Genomic DNA, 23,465 nt, shown 5'->3' with positions numbered 1-23,465 from the left:
CACAGCCAGTCCCCTCTTAAGAACAGCAGACAAAAAAGGGCAGTTTTGGTGGGACATGCAAACCCTCCTCCCTCAGCAGAGGCTGGAACAGAGACCTCCAGAGGTCCCTTCCAGCTTCCTTTCTCTGGGATTATTTGCCAGCCTGGCCAGGAACCACTGCAGGCAGTGTTACACTGCTCAGGCCTGGGCCTGTGCTCACCTGCTCAGCAGAGGCTGTAACTTCCCCCAGCCCCAAGGCAGTGAGGAACAGCCAGTGTCACACTGAGTGCTGCTGCACCAGCTGCCACGCACAGGAGGGGCTGTAGTGACCTGGCTGTGAGACAGAGCCTCCCTACCTGCCCTGCAGCTGCTGCTGCTCACTCCCCAGCACGAGCCTGAAGGAGGAGAGGGGTAGGATGGCTGTGTCCCAGGTAGCTTCTCTTCCCAGGAAAGTGCAGGAGTAGAGCTCTGGAGCTTGGAGCCTCTACCTGGGGTGGGGTGGGGGGGGTGGGGTGGGAGAAGAAACAGCTAAACATCACCTAAAAGCACAATATAAAAGGAGCATTTTGAGTAGAGTCCCAGCTCCCCAGGTTTCTGGATGCATGGGAGGCAGCACCTTCAGGCTGCAGACACACTGTGCAGCTGTCCTGGCTGCAGCACTTTCAGAGGAGCTGCATGACCTCCATGTCTGTGCCTCAGCAGGAAAAGGGTCTTCGTGCTGTCCCAGGGAGGGGAGCTGGCTGCAGCAACAGGGGAAGAGAAATGGAAACGTTACTGTGCTGGGTTTCATGGCCATGGTGGGAGTTTTTAGTTAACTGTGAGCAAACTAAGGGTTTATAATGACCAAGATTTTCCAAAGGTACAGCTGGTTTAGAGGCAGAAGCTGTGATAGGTGAAGGGATACATAAACAGCTTGCTCACCTTCTTCAGCCTGCCCAGAGTCAGGAGACACTCCATGAGAAACCTACTTTTCATAGAGAGAAAAGTACAGCTTTGTTAGTTGTTTCCTAACCTCATTATTGTTACAGACTCCATCCTCTCTCCCATCCCTTGCCAGGATAAGAACTGGGCTTTTAGATCCTCTCCATTTCCAAAGAGGCAGTTGCTCTATCAGGAGATGTTGGAAACAGGCTTGAAAGCTGCTCTGATCAGGCTTCTGAGAATCTCCTTGAAGTCCAGTAACCTAAAAAAACAAGAGGTACAAAATAAAATCCCTTCAACAATGTGCAGCCGTTGAACTTAACAGCAAGGCAAGTTACTTACTGTGTTCCTCAGTGCAGCAGGAGTTGCCATAACTTACAAGCATTTGGAGACAGCTTTCAGGCTCTGTCTTGGGAGTAGTTGAGGCCGTGAATCATCTCTGTGCCTCAGCTGCTGCATGTTGTTCCTCTTCCTGACTCCAGTGATTTTTCCTTAGGAACTGGGCCAGGTGATAAACCAGTCAGTTCTCTTTAGCACTACAGAGATGAAATCATTCATGGGTTGGACAAAAATAGCACCTTGCTCCCTGAGCCACAGGAATAACATGGACATTTTGTTTCAGGGATGTGTGAAACTTCATTTAGCCCAGCTGGTTGTTAGAGCTGTCAAGCCTTTCCCATGGCACTTTCTTCCCAAAGACTCCAGGTCACTTCAGGCGTGTAGAGCAGAAGAGAGAAATTCTTCTCAAACCTTGTGGCAGTTCAAGAAGTTGTAAGTTTTAGCAGTGCAGCACTTGCACCTGGTGTGGGGCCTTCCCAGATTTGCAATCTCACATTAACCACCCCTCTACCCCCCACAACCAAACCACACCATGAAGGAGGGGAGAAGGAAGCCCAGAGAGGGTTTCCATCCCTCTTGAGGCTAAGTGGTAGGGGAGTGGGGTACAGGTCTGGTTGTGAAGCCTGGACTATATGAAAGCTACCTGTCAGTTTTGCCTTGATTAATAATTCCTTGAATTCCTACTACTAAATGGGATGACAAAATGTGATGGTCCAAACAAGCACTTTTAAAAGAAAACTATAGTGAAGAGGGTGCTCATCATACTCATGATTTTGAATAGTTTATTAAATGAAAGGTGAAGCATCAGTTTTAAATTGTACAAAAGGAAAAAAAAACCTCATATTGTAAATGTACAATTTACAGAATTACTAGCAAAACCAATCAAGGAGACACTCATAATACAAAAACCTATTGACTGCAAACTGAACTGGAGACCCATTGCAGGTACCATGATAATAAATGTTTTGTTATACAGTATTCTACAATGTTAAATTAGGAATCAGTTTTCCACACAGAGGACTGTGAAGCACAAGGTTTGTCTGAGACTCTGACTCAAACTAGGCAGCATCTGTTGTGCCACCATGCTCACAGAGTGATCCTGGGACAGGTCCTGCAGCCATTCCTGCCCCCAGGCCGTGGGGGTGCACACAGGGGGAGGTAACAGGGTTTATAAAGTTCCAGCTACTTCTTGGGATCAATACATCCCCAACCCACACTAAGGAATGGCTGAATTACCTGGTCAGACATTTTTGGCAACCGTGTCTGAGAAGTGCACATGTTGTGAGAGCCAAGCTCAGCTGGGTGAGGTGCTGGCCTGGGTCAATTTGGGCTTTTTCCCTGCCCACACTGGGCACTGAGGGGTTGGGCTGGTGTCCAGTAAGCTTCAAACAGAAAAAAGCTCCGTGATTATTCTGCAGTTGCTAAAACTAAAGCACCTCTGAAACTGCTGTGCTCCAAGTGGGTCGGTCTGCTTTGTATCTCAACTGCTGCTGAGTGCAGAAAGATGAAGGTTTTTGGGGCCAATTGTGGAGATCTGGAGCTGTGGAGGGCCAGCACTGCTGGTGCCAGGCCAGGCTGGGTAAGGAGCAGCTACTACGTCGAGTCATAAAATCGAAGCATAATGAAATTCCAAATTATTGAAGACATTGAAAAATATCTTAGTACAATGAATTAGCTGAGAATGTTTTGGGGGTTTTTTGGAATTTTTTTTGACCTTTTTAGCTTTTTTGAAAAATCTTTTTTTTTCCAAAGAATTACTCTCAATATGCACAGTTAACACTGAAAATGTAGCTGTATTCCATTGTAAGCTTAAGAACTTCACCATCTAAGCACAAATTTCTATGCAGCACATACAGTACTTCTAACTGGCAAAATTAATTTACAAAAATAGCAGAAAAGGGTATTTACGGCATGGAAAGTAGACTCTGTTTTATGGTACAGTTAAAATTACTTTTAGTATGCTAAAGTGATCCTTTCCCCCACCCTTGAACTATTTTTTTTTTTAATAGGAAAGTTGCTGTTTATGTACCTTGTGTTGGCAGGCTTGAAATAGGTAGTAAAAACAGCAAAGTGATTACTTGAGAACCATTTGTGTGTTTTACTGAGAATACTTTATTTGCTGGTATAAGTTGCTAAAAATGCACAGAGCAAGTACCAATAGAAAATTTACTGTTTTTGTGTCCCCATGTGCTATATAAAATGAATGTTACACAGCATCTGTTGGAAAAGTGGCTTCATGGACATCTCTTACTTTATGTCCCATTATAAATAAAAATAAATCTTCTCAAGAGTATAAAATCTGGGTTTATCATATCAGAATCTGAAATTTTTTGGCAGAGATGCACGTCATTAGAATTCTAACCTCTTCTCTGAGAGTGTTCTTCTCCATGCCTATGAGAGGACATAAGCGTACCATAATGTTAATCAAATCCAGTGTGTTCCAAAACACTTTTCCGTAGCCAGAACGACCTGCTTACAGCAGCCTTGCTAGTCAGTGGCTGATAGGCATAGGTTTAATAAAAATGGCTAGCTTTGAAAACATAAAAAGGCAAATGTTAAAACTGTTTTAAATTGTACAGCAGAAAAATAAAGTTAAAAAGTTCTGTTTTCACTCAATGTTGTTTTCAGAAAACACATGTAGAACAGTGTTTATTTTGACAGCTGTCTTAACAATTTAAAACTTCCTCCTCATCCAGAAAAAAAAAATCCGTATTAGGACAGTCAAGAACAGGGATACAAATGATTTTTTAGGTCAGCCCTTCTGAGGTGACTGGATTGGCCAACATTCCCGTGTGTCATTAAGAAGCTCCTCTTCTCTCCGTCACTACACCAAGGGGTTGACCTCAATCATTTGGTTAAAAATCAAACCGTATCACATCAAAAATGTGGTTTTCATACAAGCTATCACAGTATATAGGCCTCTAGCTCTAAACAATAGAGTTCCAAGTTTGTAAAAGGTCTTCGCCAGACTTCAGAACATGGGCATGCCAAATCCCTGGAAAAGGGGGGAAAAGACAGCGGTTACATGGGGCGGGACAAGAGCAGAGCTCAAAGCAAGCACAACAAGCCAGGCCTTACTGAATCGTCCTCGATGATCGCTGCCGAGTCGAAGAAGTCCGGCCGCAGCTCCGCGCGCTCACGCCGGTTCCGCGACGGCGGCTGCAACACACGGGAGTTGGAACAGCACGGGGCACTGGGAGCCCTGCCCGGCCACAGGGAACCCTGTCCTCACACAGGGAGCCCTGCCTGCCCTCACCTGCCCTCCCAAGTGCCACAAAACCTGTGGGGCAAAGGTGGGCCCTGACTCAGGACAGCACTCCCTCAATTCTCTGTTGTTGAAAGAATGGGGTAAAAGCTGATGGATTCTAATTTGAACTCTGTGCTCATAGTTAAGGACTTGCCCAAGGTTCTTGCTGACCTAAGGATGTTTCTGTATTGGGACTGTAGGCCAGACTGCACAGAAACTCCCTCTTAACTATCTTTATGCTTTAAGTTCATAGTGAAACTTGAGCTCTGACATGGTCAAAAATGGATATAACCAACAAAAAAGGGTACTGAAGATAATGAAATATTTCTGAGGCTTAAACCCTTGGTGGTGTCCTTACCCAGGAGCACAAGAGTAAATGTGAGCCTCACTGGCTTGATAAGTTCCTTCCTTTCCTTGCCTTGGATGTTACTTCCTTGGTAATCACATGAGTGTTGGCAATAACCTCAGTATGCAGCAGCCCTTCCTAAGACACTGTAGCCCAGTCCTAATATAACCTAGGGCTTGTTTGGATGTGAAAGGAGAAACAGGCATAAAAATAGTGGGGTGTGTAAAGCAAACTGCTCCTTTATCTCACTTTAGAAGGGAGCAGTCATTCCAGAGGGGAGGCCAGTTAAGGTAAGTTCTGCAGGGCACTTCTCCCAGTGCAGTACTGGAATGGACTGGGAATGATGATGGGACCTGTTTGGGAGCAGTTCCTGTTTAAGGAACTCCCAGCCACACACCAGTGCCTGTGCTCCCTCCTGCTGTGCCAGCAGATCTCTGGCTGTGACCTACTGAGACCTTGAGTAAGGATCCCCTGCCCTGCCCACCTCCTCAAAATCAAACTAAGCAGGAAAGGGAAAGAGAGGGATCCCTTAGTTGTGCTAGTCTGACACATTGTGGCTGCATAAAGAGCCATGTTAGCACAGCCTGTATCTCATAACCTGATCCTTTCCAGGCTGACAAGTCCCAGGTGTGTGATGGTGCTGCTGCCTGCAGCTGCCCAAGAACATAATCTTGGAGAGGAGCACTGAGCAATGTTCCTTGTGTAGCTGTGGAACAAACCCACTGGGCTCAAGCCTGCAGCTGGAGACTCTGGGAAGAGCTGACATCATTTCCCCTCTAACTAACATTCACGCTCAAAATTTTGGAAATTTTTGTCTACATTTCTAAAATTCCTTTTAAATAAACTTTCAACTGTTTTAAAATTGCCATTGATAAGATTTACTGACCAGATCAATGACCATTGTGTCCTCAAATTCTTCATTCATGTCCTCTAGCTGGCCTCGTGAGGACATCATTACATCTTCAAAGATGGGCTCAGCGTCATCTTCCATTAGACCTCGTCTGATTAAAAAAAGAAAAGAGTCATTTCCAGACAGAAAAACTTCCCAGCCTTGATCTTTGTTGTTAAACAGAATGCTCAAATCCTATCATTTAATGCCTTAACTCAAACCCTGATGGTGAGGGTAAAGCCAACAGGCTCTCTGGAATACCAACAGGAGGAAAATCGCACACCAACTCCCCATCCCCAAGCCCTGGCCCAGGCTAAAGCAGCCAAGTCCCACTGGCAGCACTAAGATCAGTAATTAAAGTTGTGTCCAACAAGAAGAGGGCAGTAATTCCTCTTGTTTGCCTGCCCTTTAACCAAGGAGGAGTGAAACTGCCAGGATCACTGGTAAAGCCCGGGACTCCAGCAGTGCCTTCAAGCCCAGTTCCAAAGGCTGTAATGATTCCAGCCCTCATGCTGAAGGACTCAGTGGGATCAGCACAGACCATGTGGGGCCCCAGTGTTCACCCATGTGTGCTCCCTCCATTACTGCATAGAGGGACACCTTGGCAAAAAAGGATGGAGAGCACAGAAAGAGAACAGGCTCGTGGGCAGAGCCCACAGGGAATTACACAGCACACAAATCATGGAACCTCTCTGCCATGGAAACAGCTGGAGGCTGGGACAGAGGAATGGGGAACAGCACCCTGTCACTGGGCCTGATGTCTGGCCACAGTCAGAGAATGGCAGTGCTGGGCTGGATCCATTCCAGCACTACAAACTGTCCCTCTGCCTTCCCCACAAGGGTGACATGGCACAGAAACGACTGGTGACCTGCAGGAAAGGTAACATTTCACTGTGGTGTCCTGCTCTGCTCAGAGCAGCAGGCTGTGAGCACTTACACTGCGTGCCTTACGCCACTCCTGCCTTTCATGTAGTTCATTCCTGCCCTGTCCTTCCGATTGAGATCCTCCAGCTTCTGCTGGCTCAGCCACGAGATCTGCATCTGGGGACTGACACACAGCAAGTAAGTTAGGACTGACAGAAGGAACAGTTCTGAGCTGCCTGCTTTGGAGCAGTTTCTATCTCCAAGTTCTGTGTCTGGCCACGCTTCAGATTAGGACAATTAAATCTCATCCATCACTGTACACATCTTCTGGATTCCCTCTCACTGTATGTGCACAAAAAAATCAATTAACCATTGCAATAAAAGCAGGTATGGAAACACTGACATTGCTCCTTCATTAGAGGCAGGCACCTGGAATGGGAGCACCTCTAAAGTTTGTTATTTTTTAATAGTACTTCACTGTGTCAGATGAGACAAAATATGAGCAAGAATGGATCCAAATTAGTAACTGACAAAAATGTCACACAACACGAAAACCAAAAGGTTTTTAGACAAATACCCTGATCAACTTAAGGGCCAGTACCTCATCCATGTGCAAATACCTTCCAGGCTGCACTGCTGATGCCACCAACCAGCAATGCCTCTGCTTCCATTTATGTGGTGCAGCACAAGGAAACAGCAGCAAACTCTGTGCAGCTCTTGTGGAGCAGCACCAGGTTTTATTGTACTATGCACCCTTGCACCCTAATAAGACTGACAGGATAAACTGGAATAACCCACAGGAAAACAGCCTAAACCCAAACTTGAAAACATAGTTAAACCAAGCACATAGTTAACCTTCAAGCAGCTCAGTAGCTGTGGCAAGTATTAGCTCTCCTAAGGGGACCTGGAGGAAATGCGAGAGCCAATCAGGGCTGAACAGGAAGGGTTCCCATTCCCCAGTCAGTTCACACTGGGAATCCCACGTGGAATCCCACTCTTACAAAGGAGCAGAGAGAAGAGAGGTGCTCTCTGCTCTGGCTCACAGTTCTGTGCCCACAGCACGGCCTGAGACAGAGGAAAAGGGGGCTCAGGTGCTGGGCAAGAACCTTCTCAGCGTCCCCAGGAACATGGGGGGGGGTCTCACAGAGCTTAAGGCTAGCTGCTCCTCAGGCTTGAGAGGAAACCACAGCATTGGGAAGCTATCCCACTTCCAGAGAAATGGAATGGTCAGAGAGAGACTCAGCTGGGCTGAGGGTGAAATCAGAGAGGGACAGAAAGGAAGTTCTAAATCTAGTCTGGTTTTACAGACTAGAATTTTTTTGCAGAGTAGAAAATTCTTAAGGAGAAACTGAAAGCCCCAACATCTTTCTCATCACCTGAAATCATGGGCACACCTGGGGAGGCTGGAGAGAGGAGGTTAATCCTTGACCTCAGAAAGGCAAGTAGGAGCCATGAGCACAGCCCTCCCTGGCTGTGAGACTGAGGAGGAAAGATGCTCTGGGAAGATGTGACCTGGGCTGTGCTGCTGTGTCCAGCAGTGTCCCCAGCTGTGACCCACAGCCAGCCTGTGCTCAGCTGCTGCACCCTGGCAGCACTGCTGGCAACACCCACAGCCACACAGCCACTGACAGAAAATAACCAATGATTTCTCTCTAAATGGAGGTGATAAAATGGGAGCAAAGGGACAAAAAGAATATGTAATTTAGGACAATTACCCTAAATGAGGAACTACTAGCTTAGCAGCTGGAAATTTAGAAAAAATCAGTCAGGGTGTCTGGAGAACCTTAACTCTGATATCAGGCAGAGAGGAAAAAAATCGAGCATCTACAGGTGTTCCAAAGAAACAGTTCCACCCAGCCTGGGACACGAGCACTAGGAGGATGTAACGAGAACTCCATGGCTATGCTATGATATATTTAAACATAATTTCTACTATTATTTCATTACAACATATTTTTCCTGAAGGGACCGGAAGATAATCCAAGTATTGCTGAGCTGTGGTCAAGGCAATTCCAGGTCGCTTTGCAAACCAACACTGCACCTCTGGAGCCAGAGGCTAAGAATATCACTTTAAACCATAAGCAATTCCTTTGCCTGGCTGACTGTATTTGATGCTGAGATTCCAACACTTACTTGTGTAAGAAGTCCTGTTCAGATCCCTGCTCCGACTCGTGCTCCTGGATCTGCTCTCCCATTTGTCTGGTGTTCTCTCTCAGGACAGTGGAGGTGAGCTGAGGTGCTTGCAGTGCCCCTGGAGTATGAATGTTCTCACTCCTGTTCAGCCAGGAGCCCTCCAGGCTCTCATCTAGAGAGAGAACACTGAAATCACTGCTAATTTCTGACCACGGGCAAGGCAGCATTCACACAAGTGTGCACTAAGGGATCACCTGGAAAAATGCTTGGAATGGTAAGACTTTCAGTTCTAATTTTAGATTCTGTTAAGTATTACTACCCTCTATTCCCAGCAATACAACAATTTAAAGGGAACAAACACAAACCCCATTGCAAACAAAGCCATACTGCAGCATGGCCTCGACTGCTGGGTATCTTGAACACAAACAACCAAGGTAATTCCTAATTCCTGAGTTTACAGTTGGAGACTGTTAATCTCATGCACCTAGAGCAACCAAGATACAGTTAAACACTAAGACAAGGTGGAGCACAAACCCCAAAATCTGGTCGGTTCAGATCTTTAGAACTGTCAGAACCACTGGAGTGGAGCAGAGAGGGGACACTTTACTCAGTGATAAAAATTAGATAAAGATGACTGAAGGTCTAGCTGGGATCCTGTGCTTATGTTGGGAAGGGAGCAAAGCAGAGAGGAGGGAAGAGGGAGGACTTGAGAATGGGTCAGAGCAGGAATTGTGCAGCCAGAGACACGTAGAAAAGAGTTCAGTTGCTGGAGTGAAAGACAAGAGATGACAACAGAGATGACAAAATCACAGATTTACTAACAGGAAATGTGGTGAGAAAAGTAGATGGGGATCTCCATGGATCTGTTCCTTCTTCTGTTGCCTTTTACTACCCTTTAGGCATAAATGTTGTCTAAAAAGCTGCCTGTTTATTCTCAAATTTACCTTTGAATCATTTTAACGTTAGGGATTATTTTTTAAAAACAGATTGATTTCCTTAAGGCATTGTTAAGAAATGCCACAGAGCACATTTCCTCTCAGGAGCAACAGGGAATGTTCTCCAGGCCAGTCTGTGCTGGATTTAGGTGAGAAAGGAACCAGAGGGGACTGGATATGGTTCTTTGATGCCACAGGAATTTCTGCAGTGACCTTTCTCCTGTTCTAGATCCTTTGGAGTGGAAATGAATGAAACAAACAAAAAAGGAGATTCTCAAATGGAAAATGTTGGAAAACAATTCTCCCTTCTATTGACCATTGAAAGAGGGTGACACAAAAGAGTAGGAGGTAAGCACAGCCTAAAAACTACATCTTAAGGCTGAGATTTTGCCTTACTGGGAAGCAAAGATGCTACTACATCTCTCAGGGTAAAAAAAAAAAAAAAAAAAAAAAAAAAAAAAAAAAAAAAAAAAAAAAAAAAAGGTAAAATACAGTAGAATAGAATGAAAATTATAACAAGAGCAAAGAAGAAAATGTCAGTAGGTGAATTCTGCGAAAATCTTGGCATCCTGAAAGCTACACTTGGGGCTGGCTGTGAGAAACCAAAGGACTTGGTGCAGGGATAGTTCAACAGGAGCCATGGTGAAGAACAGACCTGGCTGAATGGGCAAACTTTGGAGGACTATTTTGGGAAGTTGCTGTATATTCAAATGTATATGCAAATGGGCACTCAATTCCTTACTGAGGGGTTACTGTCATAGATACTGACCTTGGAAAAACTCCTGAAGTTTAAGATCCCACTCATTTCTACTGTATAGTGGAATAGCAAATTAGTATTCACAAAAGTCCACACTACATCACACAGACTGACCAGGAACAGATGCAGCCTTGTAAGAAATTTGTTATCACACCCAGATTCCTGATGAACACATCAGAGGTCCCAGAAAGAGTAAATGCAGACAACACTAGATATCAGTACTATTTTAAACAAAAATGGTGTCTTTTTAGTGTTCCCCAATGGCCCTGCAAGAACAGAGGTCTGTTATCAGAATTCCTGCCTGCAATCTACTCCAAATCCTGAGAATTTACAACTGCCCAGAGGGAAGCACAGGCAGGAACCCAGCAGTCCAGGAGTGAGAAAGAGCAAGTGATTTCACAAACACATCTTCCACCAGCAGTAACAGCTTTTAACAGTTCTGACTGCCAATATTGGTCAAGACAAACAAAAACAAGGGGCTGTGGTGGTATTTCCCCTAAAGATACGCCCAGGCCTGACAGAACCTGCAGAGCAGATGGTTCTGCCACATCCACAAGGTATCACATATTTATGCATGAACTGGCAAACCCCCCTCTCCTGAGTGCCCAGAATGACAAAGGCCTGAGCCCTGACCAACCTTCCACTCTCTTTTTGTGGAGGGGGGGTCGGCCCTTCTTGTTCCTGACAGAGGAGGCCTTGCTGCTGCTGCTGCCACTGTTGACTGACATCCTGTCGTCCTCTCCGCCCGTCACCAGCGAGTTCCGGTACGAGATCAGCGGCAGCCACACGTCCTCTCTTCTCTCCATCATCTGCTCCGTCAGGAACTTCTCCAAGTAGGTGTGCCTGGAAAGGGAAGACAGGGAGTACAAGGTGCAGCAATGTCCCCGCAGACACCTGGATGTGGCTGCTGTGTCAGCAGCCAGGCTGCATCAGAGCCACTGCTGCAGGGGTGTGGGATGTCCTTTGGCATCCTGGAGCAGGAGAAATGGGTTGGTCAAATGCAGACATTTATTCTTCCACAAAAACTTGAGGGCTTGGTCCACTGCCATGAGAAGTCCAGTGCACAGGTGTTAACTGAAAGGAGGAACCGACAACTCCCTCCTGGTCTGGAAGGCCTAGGAACTGTTTTCTTTTCCCATTGATTATTTAATAATGGAATTAGTAATCTCTAAAATGAACATGCAAATCTACATTAATGTGATTCTAATGAGTTTCAGGCTGCAGAGCCAAACATTCAAAAGTTTGGTAAGAGAAATCAGGTCCTTCAGCATCACTTCCTGCACCCCTCAGTCACAATTTCCTTTAACATCACATTGCCAGGTTGCCAGCAGTGGGAGTGAACTCCACACATTCCACATGGAAAGGCAGGAGTTTCCTCTGTTAGCTCATGGCAGCTCAGGGCTTGTTACACAGCCCAGCTCCAGAGCAGGCCCAGGAGCCACACTGCTCTTGCCAGGGTAACAATCACATCCATCTTCTGATTCAATGAATGGTGTAACTTTGTTCAAGAAACAGCAGGTCCCTGTCTACTGTTTTGTTGAATATTGTCAACGCTTCCTCCTTTCCTTTTTCATTTATATATTAACTCCCAAACCTTGCAGTAATGGGAAATTCTTCATGTATTCTCTATTTTATGGTACCCATGTGCCACTTGAGTGCTTCATGGCTTCAGAGAATCTACCTGCAGAAGAATTTTGGAAAGTAAGAAGTTTTTCTGCCTCCAGTTTGTATTTACAGAACCAGGTTATATGTTTATGGCCAAACCATGAAGGAGGAAAATGACACCACTTGGGAATTCTTTACTGCCCAGATGCCAAACTTGAGACATCTTCTGCTCAGCATTGTGGGGGAGCTTCACACTGGCAGTTTTTATCAACTCTGAATTTCCAGAAGGAACACCATGCTGAAGCTCTGCCTCACCTGACACCCACTAGTCAGTGTGCAGTCTAAGCCAACTGTGTCTTTGAGAGAAATAAATGGAAATAAGTGCCTCCATGGACAATCTCCTTTATTCTGTCCTTCATTAGTTCCTCAGGATTTCCCTGCCTGTATCTGCCTTAATGGGTTTGTAACAGAATGTTAGTACAAATTTTTTTCTCTCCAGCTGTATGAGTCTGGCACCTTACATGAATAGTTTTATGTGAAATCCATAGACTTGAATAAATCTGTAAATGGCTACCACCAGTTCTGAAGGTTACTCATAAAATGTATAGCCAGATTAACAGGCTAGGAAAATGAAATTAAATCAGTGTTGCTGTTTCACTCCCAAACGGGAAGCTTCTCCCTTTTCTAGCCCCAGAGAAAAACGCCAGCAGCCCAGCAGAAGGAAGAGAAGCCCTGTGGAACAGCAGCATGTGCTGGACCCTGCCAGGGAAGGCTGTCCTGGAGCAAAGCCCTGACTCTGCAGGCTCTGGGGTGGATGATCTGGGGGTTGAGGCAGGGAAGCCAAGCTGCAGAACCTGGGCAGCCAGGCCCATGTTCCTGAGACTGAGGGAGGGCTCCAGAGCACTTCTGCCTGCAGACCAGAGTCCATTGCTGGGTCTGGGGACGCCTTCTGGGCAGGCAGGAAGGGAAGTGATGCCAAACATGGGACTTCTCCAGCAGATGGTGGTCACGGACCTTCCTGCACACAGACAGCCCCTGTGGCAGGGGAGAGCTCCCTATGGATTGCAGGAGCTACAGGAAAGGGCAAATCCAGCATCACAGCCCTGTCCTGTCAGTGGAGCACTCTGGGCAGGAGTGGAGCCACTTCCACAGAATCCTTACACATCAGCAAGGTGTGCTGATCCTTCTCATGGTCACCACAGCCTGTGGGGTCTGGGGCAGGGCTGAACTCATCCCAACACAGCAGTCTGGCATAGATCAGATCAATCAGGCCATAAAGGACCTATTTCTTTTCATGATCATCAGATTCAGCCAAAGTTAATAGCTCAGGTATAGATATTCCACCACAGCAATCCTTATAGTCCTGCAGGAGCAGCCACTGGTTGTGTATGTGGGCAGGGGAACCTTTGAGAAAGAATTTAAATGGCAACACGGAAGGTGAAGGGACAAAATGTGCCAGAGAACTGAATTTCACCCAAAGGCTCAGGTTAACAGAAGCTGTCAGGGACAGCATGACATAACTTTAAATGCCAGACACTGGAAATTTGTGGAAGGGATGGCTGTACTGAAAGGCCATCACTAAACTCAACAGTAAACAGGCCAGTGGCACTTAGACCACCATGCAGGGGAATCCACAGTTCAGCTAGGAAGACAAGCTACAAAATCCTGTTGTCCTTCCTCAAGTCCTTTCCTGAAGAACAGGCTGACAAGATCCCAGGATATAACAATGAAGAGCAGATGCACAAAGAGTGCCAAGACAGCCTAACTGGATCATCCTATTCCCTTGATTGTTTAACTATTTGTCCTACAGTGTTTGCTGAATTGAGAAATTATTGATACAATGAAAAAGTGAAATTGGCTCAAGTGTGGTACACATTAAAAATATACAAGTTAACCAAGCTGCATTTCTTACTGCACAGGAAAAACTGTAATATTCATAGTTGTTAACCCTAACAGAAAAGTCTTTTAAAAGAAATGTCTTCACAGGAAAATATCTGTCAAACCTTCTCAGCAAGGTCTGACAGAAAAAGGCAGTTGAGGTCACTATAGTTGATTCTTCTGACTAACACTCAGTGTGGTCACAGAATTGACACCTATAACCATAAATCAGCAGATCTGGCAACTGCACTTTTAAACTGGTCATAAAGTTAATTCAGTGAATTCAGTTCCACACTGGGCACATAATGCCTGGCTGATGTTTGACTGGAGTCCTCTTCCAATATGTTAAAGGAAACAACAAATATAGGTTTACAATTTATGCAAATATACAACAGAAACAGCTGTTACTACAGTGGTGACAGCCTGTAAATTCCCCGAACAGCTATTGTTTAATTTCTTTTCTTCTAGCTTAAAAAACGACTTTATATTTTCAATAGCCCATGAGAAATTTTCAACAACATTGTTTTGGGAGGTCTCAAATTCACCTCATTAGTGGGTGTGATTTTTCTTTTTTTATTTTATTAGTTTAAAATATAAAAGGACAAGTGAGTATGTATGTGAAATATCTCCCAGGGACTTTGTGCATCCCTGGTTAGCTTGTAGAAACCTCAAAGGAGAGAGCTGAAAGCCACAATGCAGGGATTAACATAGCCCAAGGAAGGAAACAGAGCTTTACTTACACAGTCTTTTTGTCCTGTCGCAAGAGTTTGGAAGAAAATTCACTAAGCACTTCCAGGAAAGCAAGGTTAGGAGGTGGATAGTCTTGTCCTTTCTGATTCTGGTATTTGAAGGCAAACTCTATGCCATCTCTACAGTACAAAAATATTAACATGTTCAGATATTTTCAACAAAAAAACCCAAAACACATAAAACCAAAAAAGCAAACAAGAAAACCCAACCCAAAACCAAAACAAGATGCCCCAAATCTGAGCTGTGATGAAAGTGTTTGTATCCTCAGATCCCATCACGTTATTCCCCATTAGTAGCAAACAGCTGCTTTTGGACAAAGGGGAATGCAGAGTTCTCTGGGATTTGTGAGGGCCCCTCAGAAAAGCACATGGCCAGGCCCTGTAAGAGGGCTCTTGCCCAGAGTGGGAACTGGGCAGGTGCAGCCCAGGGCCAGGAGCTCCATGGGATGTTTCAGATCAAACAGGAGCCAACCTCTGCAGCCAGAGCAGAGAACTGAGTCCCCAGAGCAGGGACACACTCGGCTCTGCTTTGTCATCTGTGATTAAATATTGCTTTGAATTTTTTTACTTTTGAGTCTTTGAATTTTTGTAGCAAGGTTCTCACACAGCTTTATAAAACCAATGTATATTTTTAGAATTTATCTGTGTCTTTACATGTTTCTCCTCTGGGAGGAGAAACATGATTGATGGTGATGTTCACCAACGAAGTCCATAAAGTGGAAACCTCTCTAGCCAATCCTTGGCCTTTTGTACAAAGTATATATAAGTTATTGAAGTAAAAAAATAAAATTAGAGCTTTCCTTGTTTAACCTGCTTGTCTTGTTTCCTTGTTTAACTGCCTGCTTGTCTTTTGTGTATCCAAAATAGTGACAACTAAGGAGAACTCTCTCCCTTCCCTCACCCAGCCAGGCACGAGTGTCCCCTGACTCAGGACAGTATCTGCTGCTTCCTGACCAAGCCATGCTAGTCTTGGTCTCAAGGGCTGAGTCTCTGAGACAGCAAACCTCAGCATTTGAAATTTTATGGCATGGCAAAATCACAATTTAAATTTAGCAGAACCTTTCCACACTTTTCTATGCAGCAGTTGCATAAAAAAAGCTCCAGTCCACTTTAAAACATTTCCAAAATATATTTGGAGTATCTTTTTATAAAAGCCCTTGGTTCCTCCAGAATCCACAGTGGTGTGGAACAAAGAACCATCCTCAGCTGTCAGAGGAAACTCACCTGAGATAAAAAAATATAGCCATGCCAGAAAATTCCAAGAAATAATTAGGTAGCAGCTAGTTTGTTTCTTTGCTCCCTATATACACTAGACCTCTCCACTTAAAAGTAGAAAAAAATACATAATTATTCCATGGCCTGTTGAGATTATGTACCTTTAGAAAAGGAGTGCTGAACAAGAGTTTCAATCTGAAGTAGTATAAAAATCTAGTTTATTTACCACCACTCACTTGTGTAGTGTGGCCACAGCCTCTCTTGTCTTGATCTGATCCAAGCCAAAAGTGAGGGCAAACCGCCGGGCCAGCTCCTTAATGCCACTGACGTGGGCAGAGGTCCTGTCCAGGTTGGGACCTTGCTCCTGAACAAGCTCATTGAACAGCTGCAGACAGAGTTCAGAGGTTGACATCTGTGAGCTGGGAAACACTTTCATTGAGATAGACTTGGGTTCTAAACCTGCTTCATCTGAGAGCGGTCTTTGACTTTTTGCACTGAGACATAACAGAATCCCTGTCACTTGCCAGAATTTCTTCTGTCCCACTGCTGTTTGCCAGCTGTCCCCCATTTTGTACTTGGGTGGTTACTTTGGTGGAAATCTGCATCCACCTCCCCTGAATTCTATCATTCTCCCGACTCATCAAGGTCCTGTATTCCCATGCTGTTCTCTTAAGCACCTCCATTACTCAGCAGATCAGGTAGTGCTTTGAATTTGGGGATCAGAACTGCAGCTCCTCCACTGTAGCCTCTCAGTGGTGTTTGCCCAGCACTGCTGCCTCCAAGGCCCTCCCAGCACAGTACGGAAGTGCTTAGTGCTTTTCCAGCCAGTTCCATCTCTCCTGGCAGTGCCATTTACACTGCTGAGAGTATCCTGGCAGACAGTGATGATATTAGATCAGGCTGCATTACAGTGACTGTTTCTCTCATCTCCACAAGCTCTGTCACCATCTAATTAATGACAGCAGCTTCATTTGACAGGATTCCTCCTTGACAAATCCACACTGGCTGCTACCTATCACTGAAGCACTTACAAGGAGCTTCTCTCATTACTTTTTCCACAGAATTTTATCAGCCTGACTGATCTGTGGCACCTGTTTCCTCCTCCTTAAGTTTTACAGACAGGGACTGCTTTGACACTCCCTGATTCTTCTGCAAGTACATCTGTTTTTCTCAGGTTTGCACTGAGATTTCTCTCAGCTTCCAGATTGCTACAGGGAATCTCTTAGGAATGAATTTTGGGAGCATCTAATTAGTAGAAATAATTTCTCTGTGCAATGGCTATAGCTGCTACTTCAAGGGCCTAAGTGGTATTTAGTGGACTTTGTGCTGCTGGCTGGTAGATTCCATCACTAGACAGTAATTTATGGTCAATGTAAAGCAAATTTTTTCTGGGAAAAACATGTCTAACAGTATTGGAAGACTTAATTAGCTCGAAAATTGAAAAATTCATCAGTATTTAGAGAAAATATAAGAAGATGCATTACTTCAGCAAATGCTAAGAAGAAAAAGCCATCCTAATTCCTCCTGTTGACTCAGGATCAATAAACAAATGCCATGAATCAGCTTGCACCAAACTGCCCCCAAGACTCTTCTTTCCCTCCCTTCCATTTTTATCTGCCCAAACTTTGCCAGGGTGGGCCTATGGAGACAGAGATTACTGAGACAAAGGAGCAGTGACAGCCTGAACTGGAGAGCAGGGAAATGAAGAAAATGTCCTAAGGAACTGCAGCATTTCTGCTTACCTGTAAAGTGCACCAGAGAAAATCCTGGCCAGGGCTTTTTGCAGAGAGGCATTGCTAACAAAAAAAATCAATGCTCTTACCTGTTGCAAACTGAGAATGAGTGTCTTTGCACACTGAATTTTATCAATTTGCCTGGTTTTGCTCAGGGTTTCCTTAATGATATCTCCATAGTCATTGTAGTACTAAGAAAAAATGTGAAAAAAAACAAAACAAACCCGTTAAATCAAATCTCTTTTACAATTTCTTACAGTTTTCCCAAGAGAAAGATTAGTTGTAATTCTTGATTTGAAAAGGCAGCAGTTGCTCAAATCCAGATTTCTGGTATGAGTGGGGGGCAATGTTTCACTATCAAAACTTAAACTGAACTCTATGATAAGGTAGGGAAGTTCTGTATTTATTATCTTTTTTAACAAATATGTTGAAAACCAAACAAAAGAGCATTTCTTGCCTCAAACTAAGCCCTTGATGAAGGTGACCCATGGCTGCCAATTCCAAGCAACAACATGACACTGATCCAACACCCTCTTAAGAAGCAGGTGTGAACAGACCCCAGCACAGAGGTGTGTGCCCCTTGTGCACTGAGGGGAAAGGAATTCACTAAAGCCAGAAAGTGGAGTAAGGAATGAGTCAGTATGGAGTGCTGTTTCTCTTTATGTTAACAATTCTCTTAATGTTGCTGAAAGCCACAGCCTATGGTGCTGCCCATCTGGGTAGAAAAGTTGTATTATCATTACAAATTCCAAGCTGAGAATATTTTTTTTCCCAACAGTATTCTTTCAGACTCATCAATATTTCTGCATTTGCTGTCACTTATTTCCATTGCCTCTAAAATATTGCTTTTGCCTTCTTTTGTACTAATTTAAATTAAATTTCTTTCCCTCTCCCCCAGTTTTAAGAGAAGAGGGGCATAGGGAGAGGAGAAGCCCAACCTAGAGCATCAGGGAGGGAACTCACCTGGATGGTGACAGCTTCAGCTTCAAAATCCCACTCTGGCAAACAATCCCTAAGCAAGACTAACCCTGACTGATGGCTACAGTGTGTCCTGGGGATTTTATTGTGCTGTGTGTGCCTGATGAACAGCAGGAGAATTTCAAGTTAAACCTTTTATGTGAAGGTCCTTCTGACCTTCACTGGGCCTAAAAGCTTTGTGGAAGCAACCAAAGTTGAGAATGCTCAGTTACCACAGACCCACTTACAGCACAACCACACAGAGCTTTTTTTTCCTGCTGCCCTGTTTAAAGCAACCTCCTCTCAGAAGAACCTGACACCAAGCCTGGGAGACTGACAGTGCAACAGGACATGGAACAGGTAACTCATTGGGGATTCCAGGGATGAATCTGAGGAGCAGGGTAAGAAACTCTCTGTAGAGTGGAGCCTCTCTGGAAATACTCAGAACCTCAGGACCAGCTTTTGATGCTGCCTTAAATAAAGCAGATGTACTACAAAGGGAGTGACGGTGGTGCTCGCTGCTGCTCAGTGCCTGGTGTCACTGAGAAAGGAAAAAGTACTACACAGGATCAAATAAAGCTGAAAAAGCTTGCAGGAGTGTTTGGGCTGTAAGCACAGTCCTGGCAGGGATGGCAGGAGAAGCCCTAACACTGCAGACTGGGCTCAATCAGGACAGGAGGATCCATGGTCTGTACCTTCATATAGTGTTTGAAGATATCTGCTGCTGCGTGCATGTCCACAATGTCATAAATTATCAGCTTGCTAAAGGCAGCCAGAAGGTTTCTTCTCTTATGTAAAGCTTCTATTTTGTTGGCTTCATCTTCTTCATCTCCCTCTGAAAGCATTATCAACAACAGAACATTTGTCAGTAACTGTTAAGTTCTAAAACAACATTATCAAAGGGGAGCTCTTAGAAAAAAACATCCATTCTTGAACATGAAACAAGAAGGGTTGTTGGAGAAGAAGCTAAAATGAAAGGTGACAAGTCTTGAGTCCTGCCTTCTTTAAACCTTCCAGGAAGTTTAGGAACATGACACACCACTGATCAAGGCTGCTCTCCATAGTCCTGAGGAGCTCCTGAATATAATCCACATGGAAATGAGTCATTTATTTCCCATACCCTGTGAAAGGCCACAGTGAACACCTGCTGAATGTCCTTGCTTAACTTCTCAAACACAGGACATTCAGAGCGGCTCCATTACTAAGACTAAGATATAAATAATTAACAAAAGGAAAATCAGAAGCACCAGTACTTCTGCATGCCTTGGATTTTCAGATGTGAAATCAATGGCTCTGAACAACTGGAAGTAAAATCCCATTGTAAGAAGCATTAACATTGAATGGCAATGCCATAAGTATTAAGCCCCTATGAAAGACTTCCCTCTGTGAATGAAAAATAAACTACACAAATAAAATCTTAAATATAGTTATCATATAATATAAGCATATTCCACAACTTATATAGGAAACTTCAGAGCAGAGACCTTCCAAAAATACAGTAGGAATACTTCTGAAAACATCTGAACAAACTGATCAGAAAATTCTGTTTTCTCCTACCTTCTGTGTCTCTTACAAAAAAAAGTTAAACATACCCATACTCTGATTTTCATCATCTTGGTCAATAAACACATGATCCATCACAAAACTGAGAAGTTCTGACTGAAGGCCTGAGTCTGGATTGAACACCAAAGGCTGGAGCCCTTCTCGACCTCCCGTCATTAGCTGGTGACTGAAAATCATCAGGAGATCACAGAGCAGCATGAAAGCCTGAAAGGCAGAAGAGAATGAATGTAGTGAAAAGTCAAGTAAGGAAAACCCCAAACACCATTGATCTAATTCCCAGATATGCCCTGCTATTATTAAACAGCTGCTTAATCTGTTCTCAGGTGTAGTTGTTTATGTGCTGTGAAAAGTATTCCATAATGGTTTCCTCTAATTTGGAATGCTGTGCCTTTGGTTCCTAGGTCAGGAACTGATTATTACCTTCTCCATGTCCCTGATGACCCATATTAAACTTCTATTTCTTCTCTACAGAAAGAACTCTAAATCTAGTGCTGATACAAGGCCTGCAGCCAAATTTGTAGTAAAGAGAACACACCTCTTTTGATAAACAGATAAAAAAAATCAAACAAATAAAAACATGAACAACATTGAGGGAAAATTCAAGCTGAGTCACTGTCAGCCCCCATAAATACAGACCAACAGCCCTAGCAAGGAAATTCTTGCAGAATTTCATCAACAGCTCTTGCAAAAAAAGAACCAAATTTGTCTGGCACAGCTTTCAAATCCAGACAAAAGCCAACCTGGGCAGAATTGTCCATGATTTTTGCTCATTACTATCATACCCTCATTACCTGAGACAGGAAAGAAGGCAGCTGTCACTACCTTTCTTTCTTCCAAAGGATCATTCCTGCATGGCAATAACACTGTTTTGCCCCCAAATAGCTTTTGTTGGTGTCTCACAACTTGTTGTCTGCATTTGATCACATTCAGCACCTTTCAGAGGCCTTTTTATCCATAGCTTCTCTATTTTTAACCTCAGGTTCTGAAAACTTTACAAATTTCCAAAGTAAAATTTGTAAATGCTCAACTTCCTAGTGGCTCCCTTATTTCTGGGAGTATGTTATAAAATCTGAATGAGCTACACTCAGGCAAGAGCAAATGCAAATCATTGAAACCTGTGTTCTGTTGAGACCTTAGGAACAGTTGTTGCTATGTGGGATTTTTATCCTCTTGATCCAAAAGGCTGTGATTCACTCCAGTGATGATCTCACCTGCTCTAAACTCCCTTGATAGTCAATAGAACTGAAGTTCTTCCTAATGCAGACCTCTAAAAAGGGCAGATGAGCAATGCACTGCCAGTGATGAGTTCTGTCCAACATAAAGGCAGCAGTGGGCTCAGTCACAGGATATTTATTTCCCTCAAACACTCATGGAAAAGTTGAAATGTTTAATTCCTGTTTCTCTAAATACTTCATACATTTTTCCTTCCTTTGATATGGACATCAACTTTGTCTGGAAAGAATGTCTGGAGTAAGGATCAAGTATGGTAGGGAGACAATACAATTTACACATAACTCTCAAAAAAATCTAGTAAAACAAAAGGAGTCAGTAGCAGTCCTGCACTCACAGAAATATACTTTTTAAGGCAAAATCAAGGGCAAATCATAGAAGATTGGCTCGAAGGGGTCCCTGGAGTCTCTAGTCCAGCCTACTCTGCCTGGGCTCTCTCTGGGCCTGGCTGGGCGTGGGTTTGTCTGGCTGAGACTTGAAAACTTCCCCACAGCTGGGAACTGCAAAGAAGCTTCTAAACAAAGTTTAAATGATCAATGAAAACACCATTGTGGCCACTGATAAGGAGAGAACAAACCTATGTTAATACACCCCAAGAACAAAGCCAGTGCAGGCATAGAAAGGAACATTTGCCATTTGCTGAGGCAGGAAGGATGTCAGGCTCAGCTCGAGGTATTTGCCTGGAGCTAGAAGATATTTTCACATTATATAATATTAATATAATATGCCAAGAGTAACTACTCTGAATATTAAAAAACAATTACTGAAATAAAATCTGCTGGAAGCCAATGACACACAAGTCTTCTAGAAATACATAAACTACTGACATCTCTGAGCATTTAATGTTTATATTTAGCAACCTGAATAACAGAGAGCAAATGCCAAGCTGAGGTATCTTTCAAAGAAATAAAAGTATCTTTTAAGAAGTATTATCTTTTAAATACCACAGGCAAAAAACACAGGCCAGTTATTAATTATACTCTTTGCAAAATCTGGGGAGGTCTGATAGTAATGCCATTTGTAGATAAAATGTCATTGACATAAATCAGTGTATATTCACATAATCTCAGCTAAAAACCAGCTACTTGTCCTGCAGAGACAAACTTAATTATTTCAACAAACCCTTTGATTCAATGCAAAAAAATCCAAAAAGATTCAGTGCATTTGAGGTCTCAGTCACCCTCCAAAAGTGCCCATTTCCATCTTTTAATCCAGTGTCTACAGGAACAGCCTTTCATCTGAGGTGATTGAGTTGGATGCCTGAAGTCACGAGGGCTGGAAATGAGCCTGAGCATCCAGGCAATCCTTCCCTACTGTTAATCAAAAGTTAATTTGTCATGAGCTGCGCTTTGGAAGTTCTGTTAATACAGCTGCTCCTCTGGCTGTTTGTTCAGGTTTATTTAGACAGGAGCACAGATGATTTCACTTTAAGTTTGATGTAGTGTTGTCTTGAGTTTTACTACAATTTAACACTCACACTTTTTTAAGAGCATGACAGACATTTTCTTTACCTGTTCTTTGACTGGAGTGTTGACATTTGATAGACACTGCTGGCAGACAGCCAGGAAGGATTTCACAGTTTTCCTCAATACCAACAAGTCATCCTGGAATAAACATTAAAAGAGAAAGTATCTAAAAATTAGTAAGAGTTTTCTCAGAAGAATCAGAATAAAGACATGGTGATGATTCCATACATTCAGCAAAAAGTTGTGATAGGAATAAGCTACTCAAAGAGAACACACACAGAAACAGTCCCTTGGTTTTACAATGATGATGAACCAATCACTGAGAAGAAAACAATCCCAAATTAAATGAAATGAGGTGAATTCCCAGCAGGATGATTGGCCCATGCCCTGCAGACTTTTCCCCAGAACAGCCCTCAGCTTCCACGTGGAGGAGAGAATCCTGCAGAACAACCTCCAAGCAAATGTGGAGAACCTACATAATGCACATGCAATGTTTTCCTTGCTGAAATGTTTTACTGATGCTGCTCAGCCCATGTGTCTCAGTCCTGGTTTTAGCTCTTCTTCCTGCCATGAGCTCTCGTTGTTCTGTGTTTACTGCAGATCCTTTTTGTGGTCCATATGTTCTCCCTGTGCTGGTTCACAGCACAAGACAGGACTGC

General features: G+C 43.8%; 1 protein-coding gene across 2 annotated transcripts in view; it reads right to left on the bottom strand.

The window, feature by feature from the left end:
- Nucleotides 1-496: 496 nt before the first annotated feature.
- STAG1 (STAG1 cohesin complex component) overlaps nucleotides 497-23,465 on the bottom strand; it is a 166,126-nt gene continuing 143,157 nt past the window's right edge. Inside the window, exons 23-34 of one of the 2 annotated variants that reach the window (XM_083868708.1) lie at nucleotides 22,852-22,944; nucleotides 20,140-20,314; nucleotides 19,243-19,382; nucleotides 17,680-17,781; nucleotides 16,094-16,242; nucleotides 14,634-14,762; nucleotides 11,048-11,253; nucleotides 8,719-8,890; nucleotides 6,659-6,769; nucleotides 5,719-5,833; nucleotides 4,318-4,398; nucleotides 497-4,234 (exon numbers count right to left, since the gene is read on the bottom strand). In XM_083868708.1, coding sequence (XP_083724834.1) covers nucleotides 4,211-4,234; nucleotides 4,318-4,398; nucleotides 5,719-5,833; nucleotides 6,659-6,769; nucleotides 8,719-8,890; nucleotides 11,048-11,253; nucleotides 14,634-14,762; nucleotides 16,094-16,242; nucleotides 17,680-17,781; nucleotides 19,243-19,382; nucleotides 20,140-20,314; nucleotides 22,852-22,944 — 1,497 coding nt within the window. In that variant the 3' untranslated portion in view covers nucleotides 497-4,210. The remainder of the gene's footprint in view (nucleotides 4,235-4,317; nucleotides 4,399-5,718; nucleotides 5,834-6,658; nucleotides 6,770-8,718; nucleotides 8,891-11,047; nucleotides 11,254-14,633; nucleotides 14,763-16,093; nucleotides 16,243-17,679; nucleotides 17,782-19,242; nucleotides 19,383-20,139; nucleotides 20,315-22,851; nucleotides 22,945-23,465) is intronic. The other variant, XM_083868709.1, reaches the window with a different exon arrangement.

The sequence above is a fragment of the Zosterops lateralis genome (assembly GCF_965231275.1).
Source record: "Zosterops lateralis genome assembly, chromosome: 10".
Classification (NCBI taxonomy): Eukaryota; Metazoa; Chordata; class Aves; order Passeriformes; family Zosteropidae; genus Zosterops; species Zosterops lateralis.
This window is presented reverse-complemented; position numbering and strand designations above follow the sequence as displayed.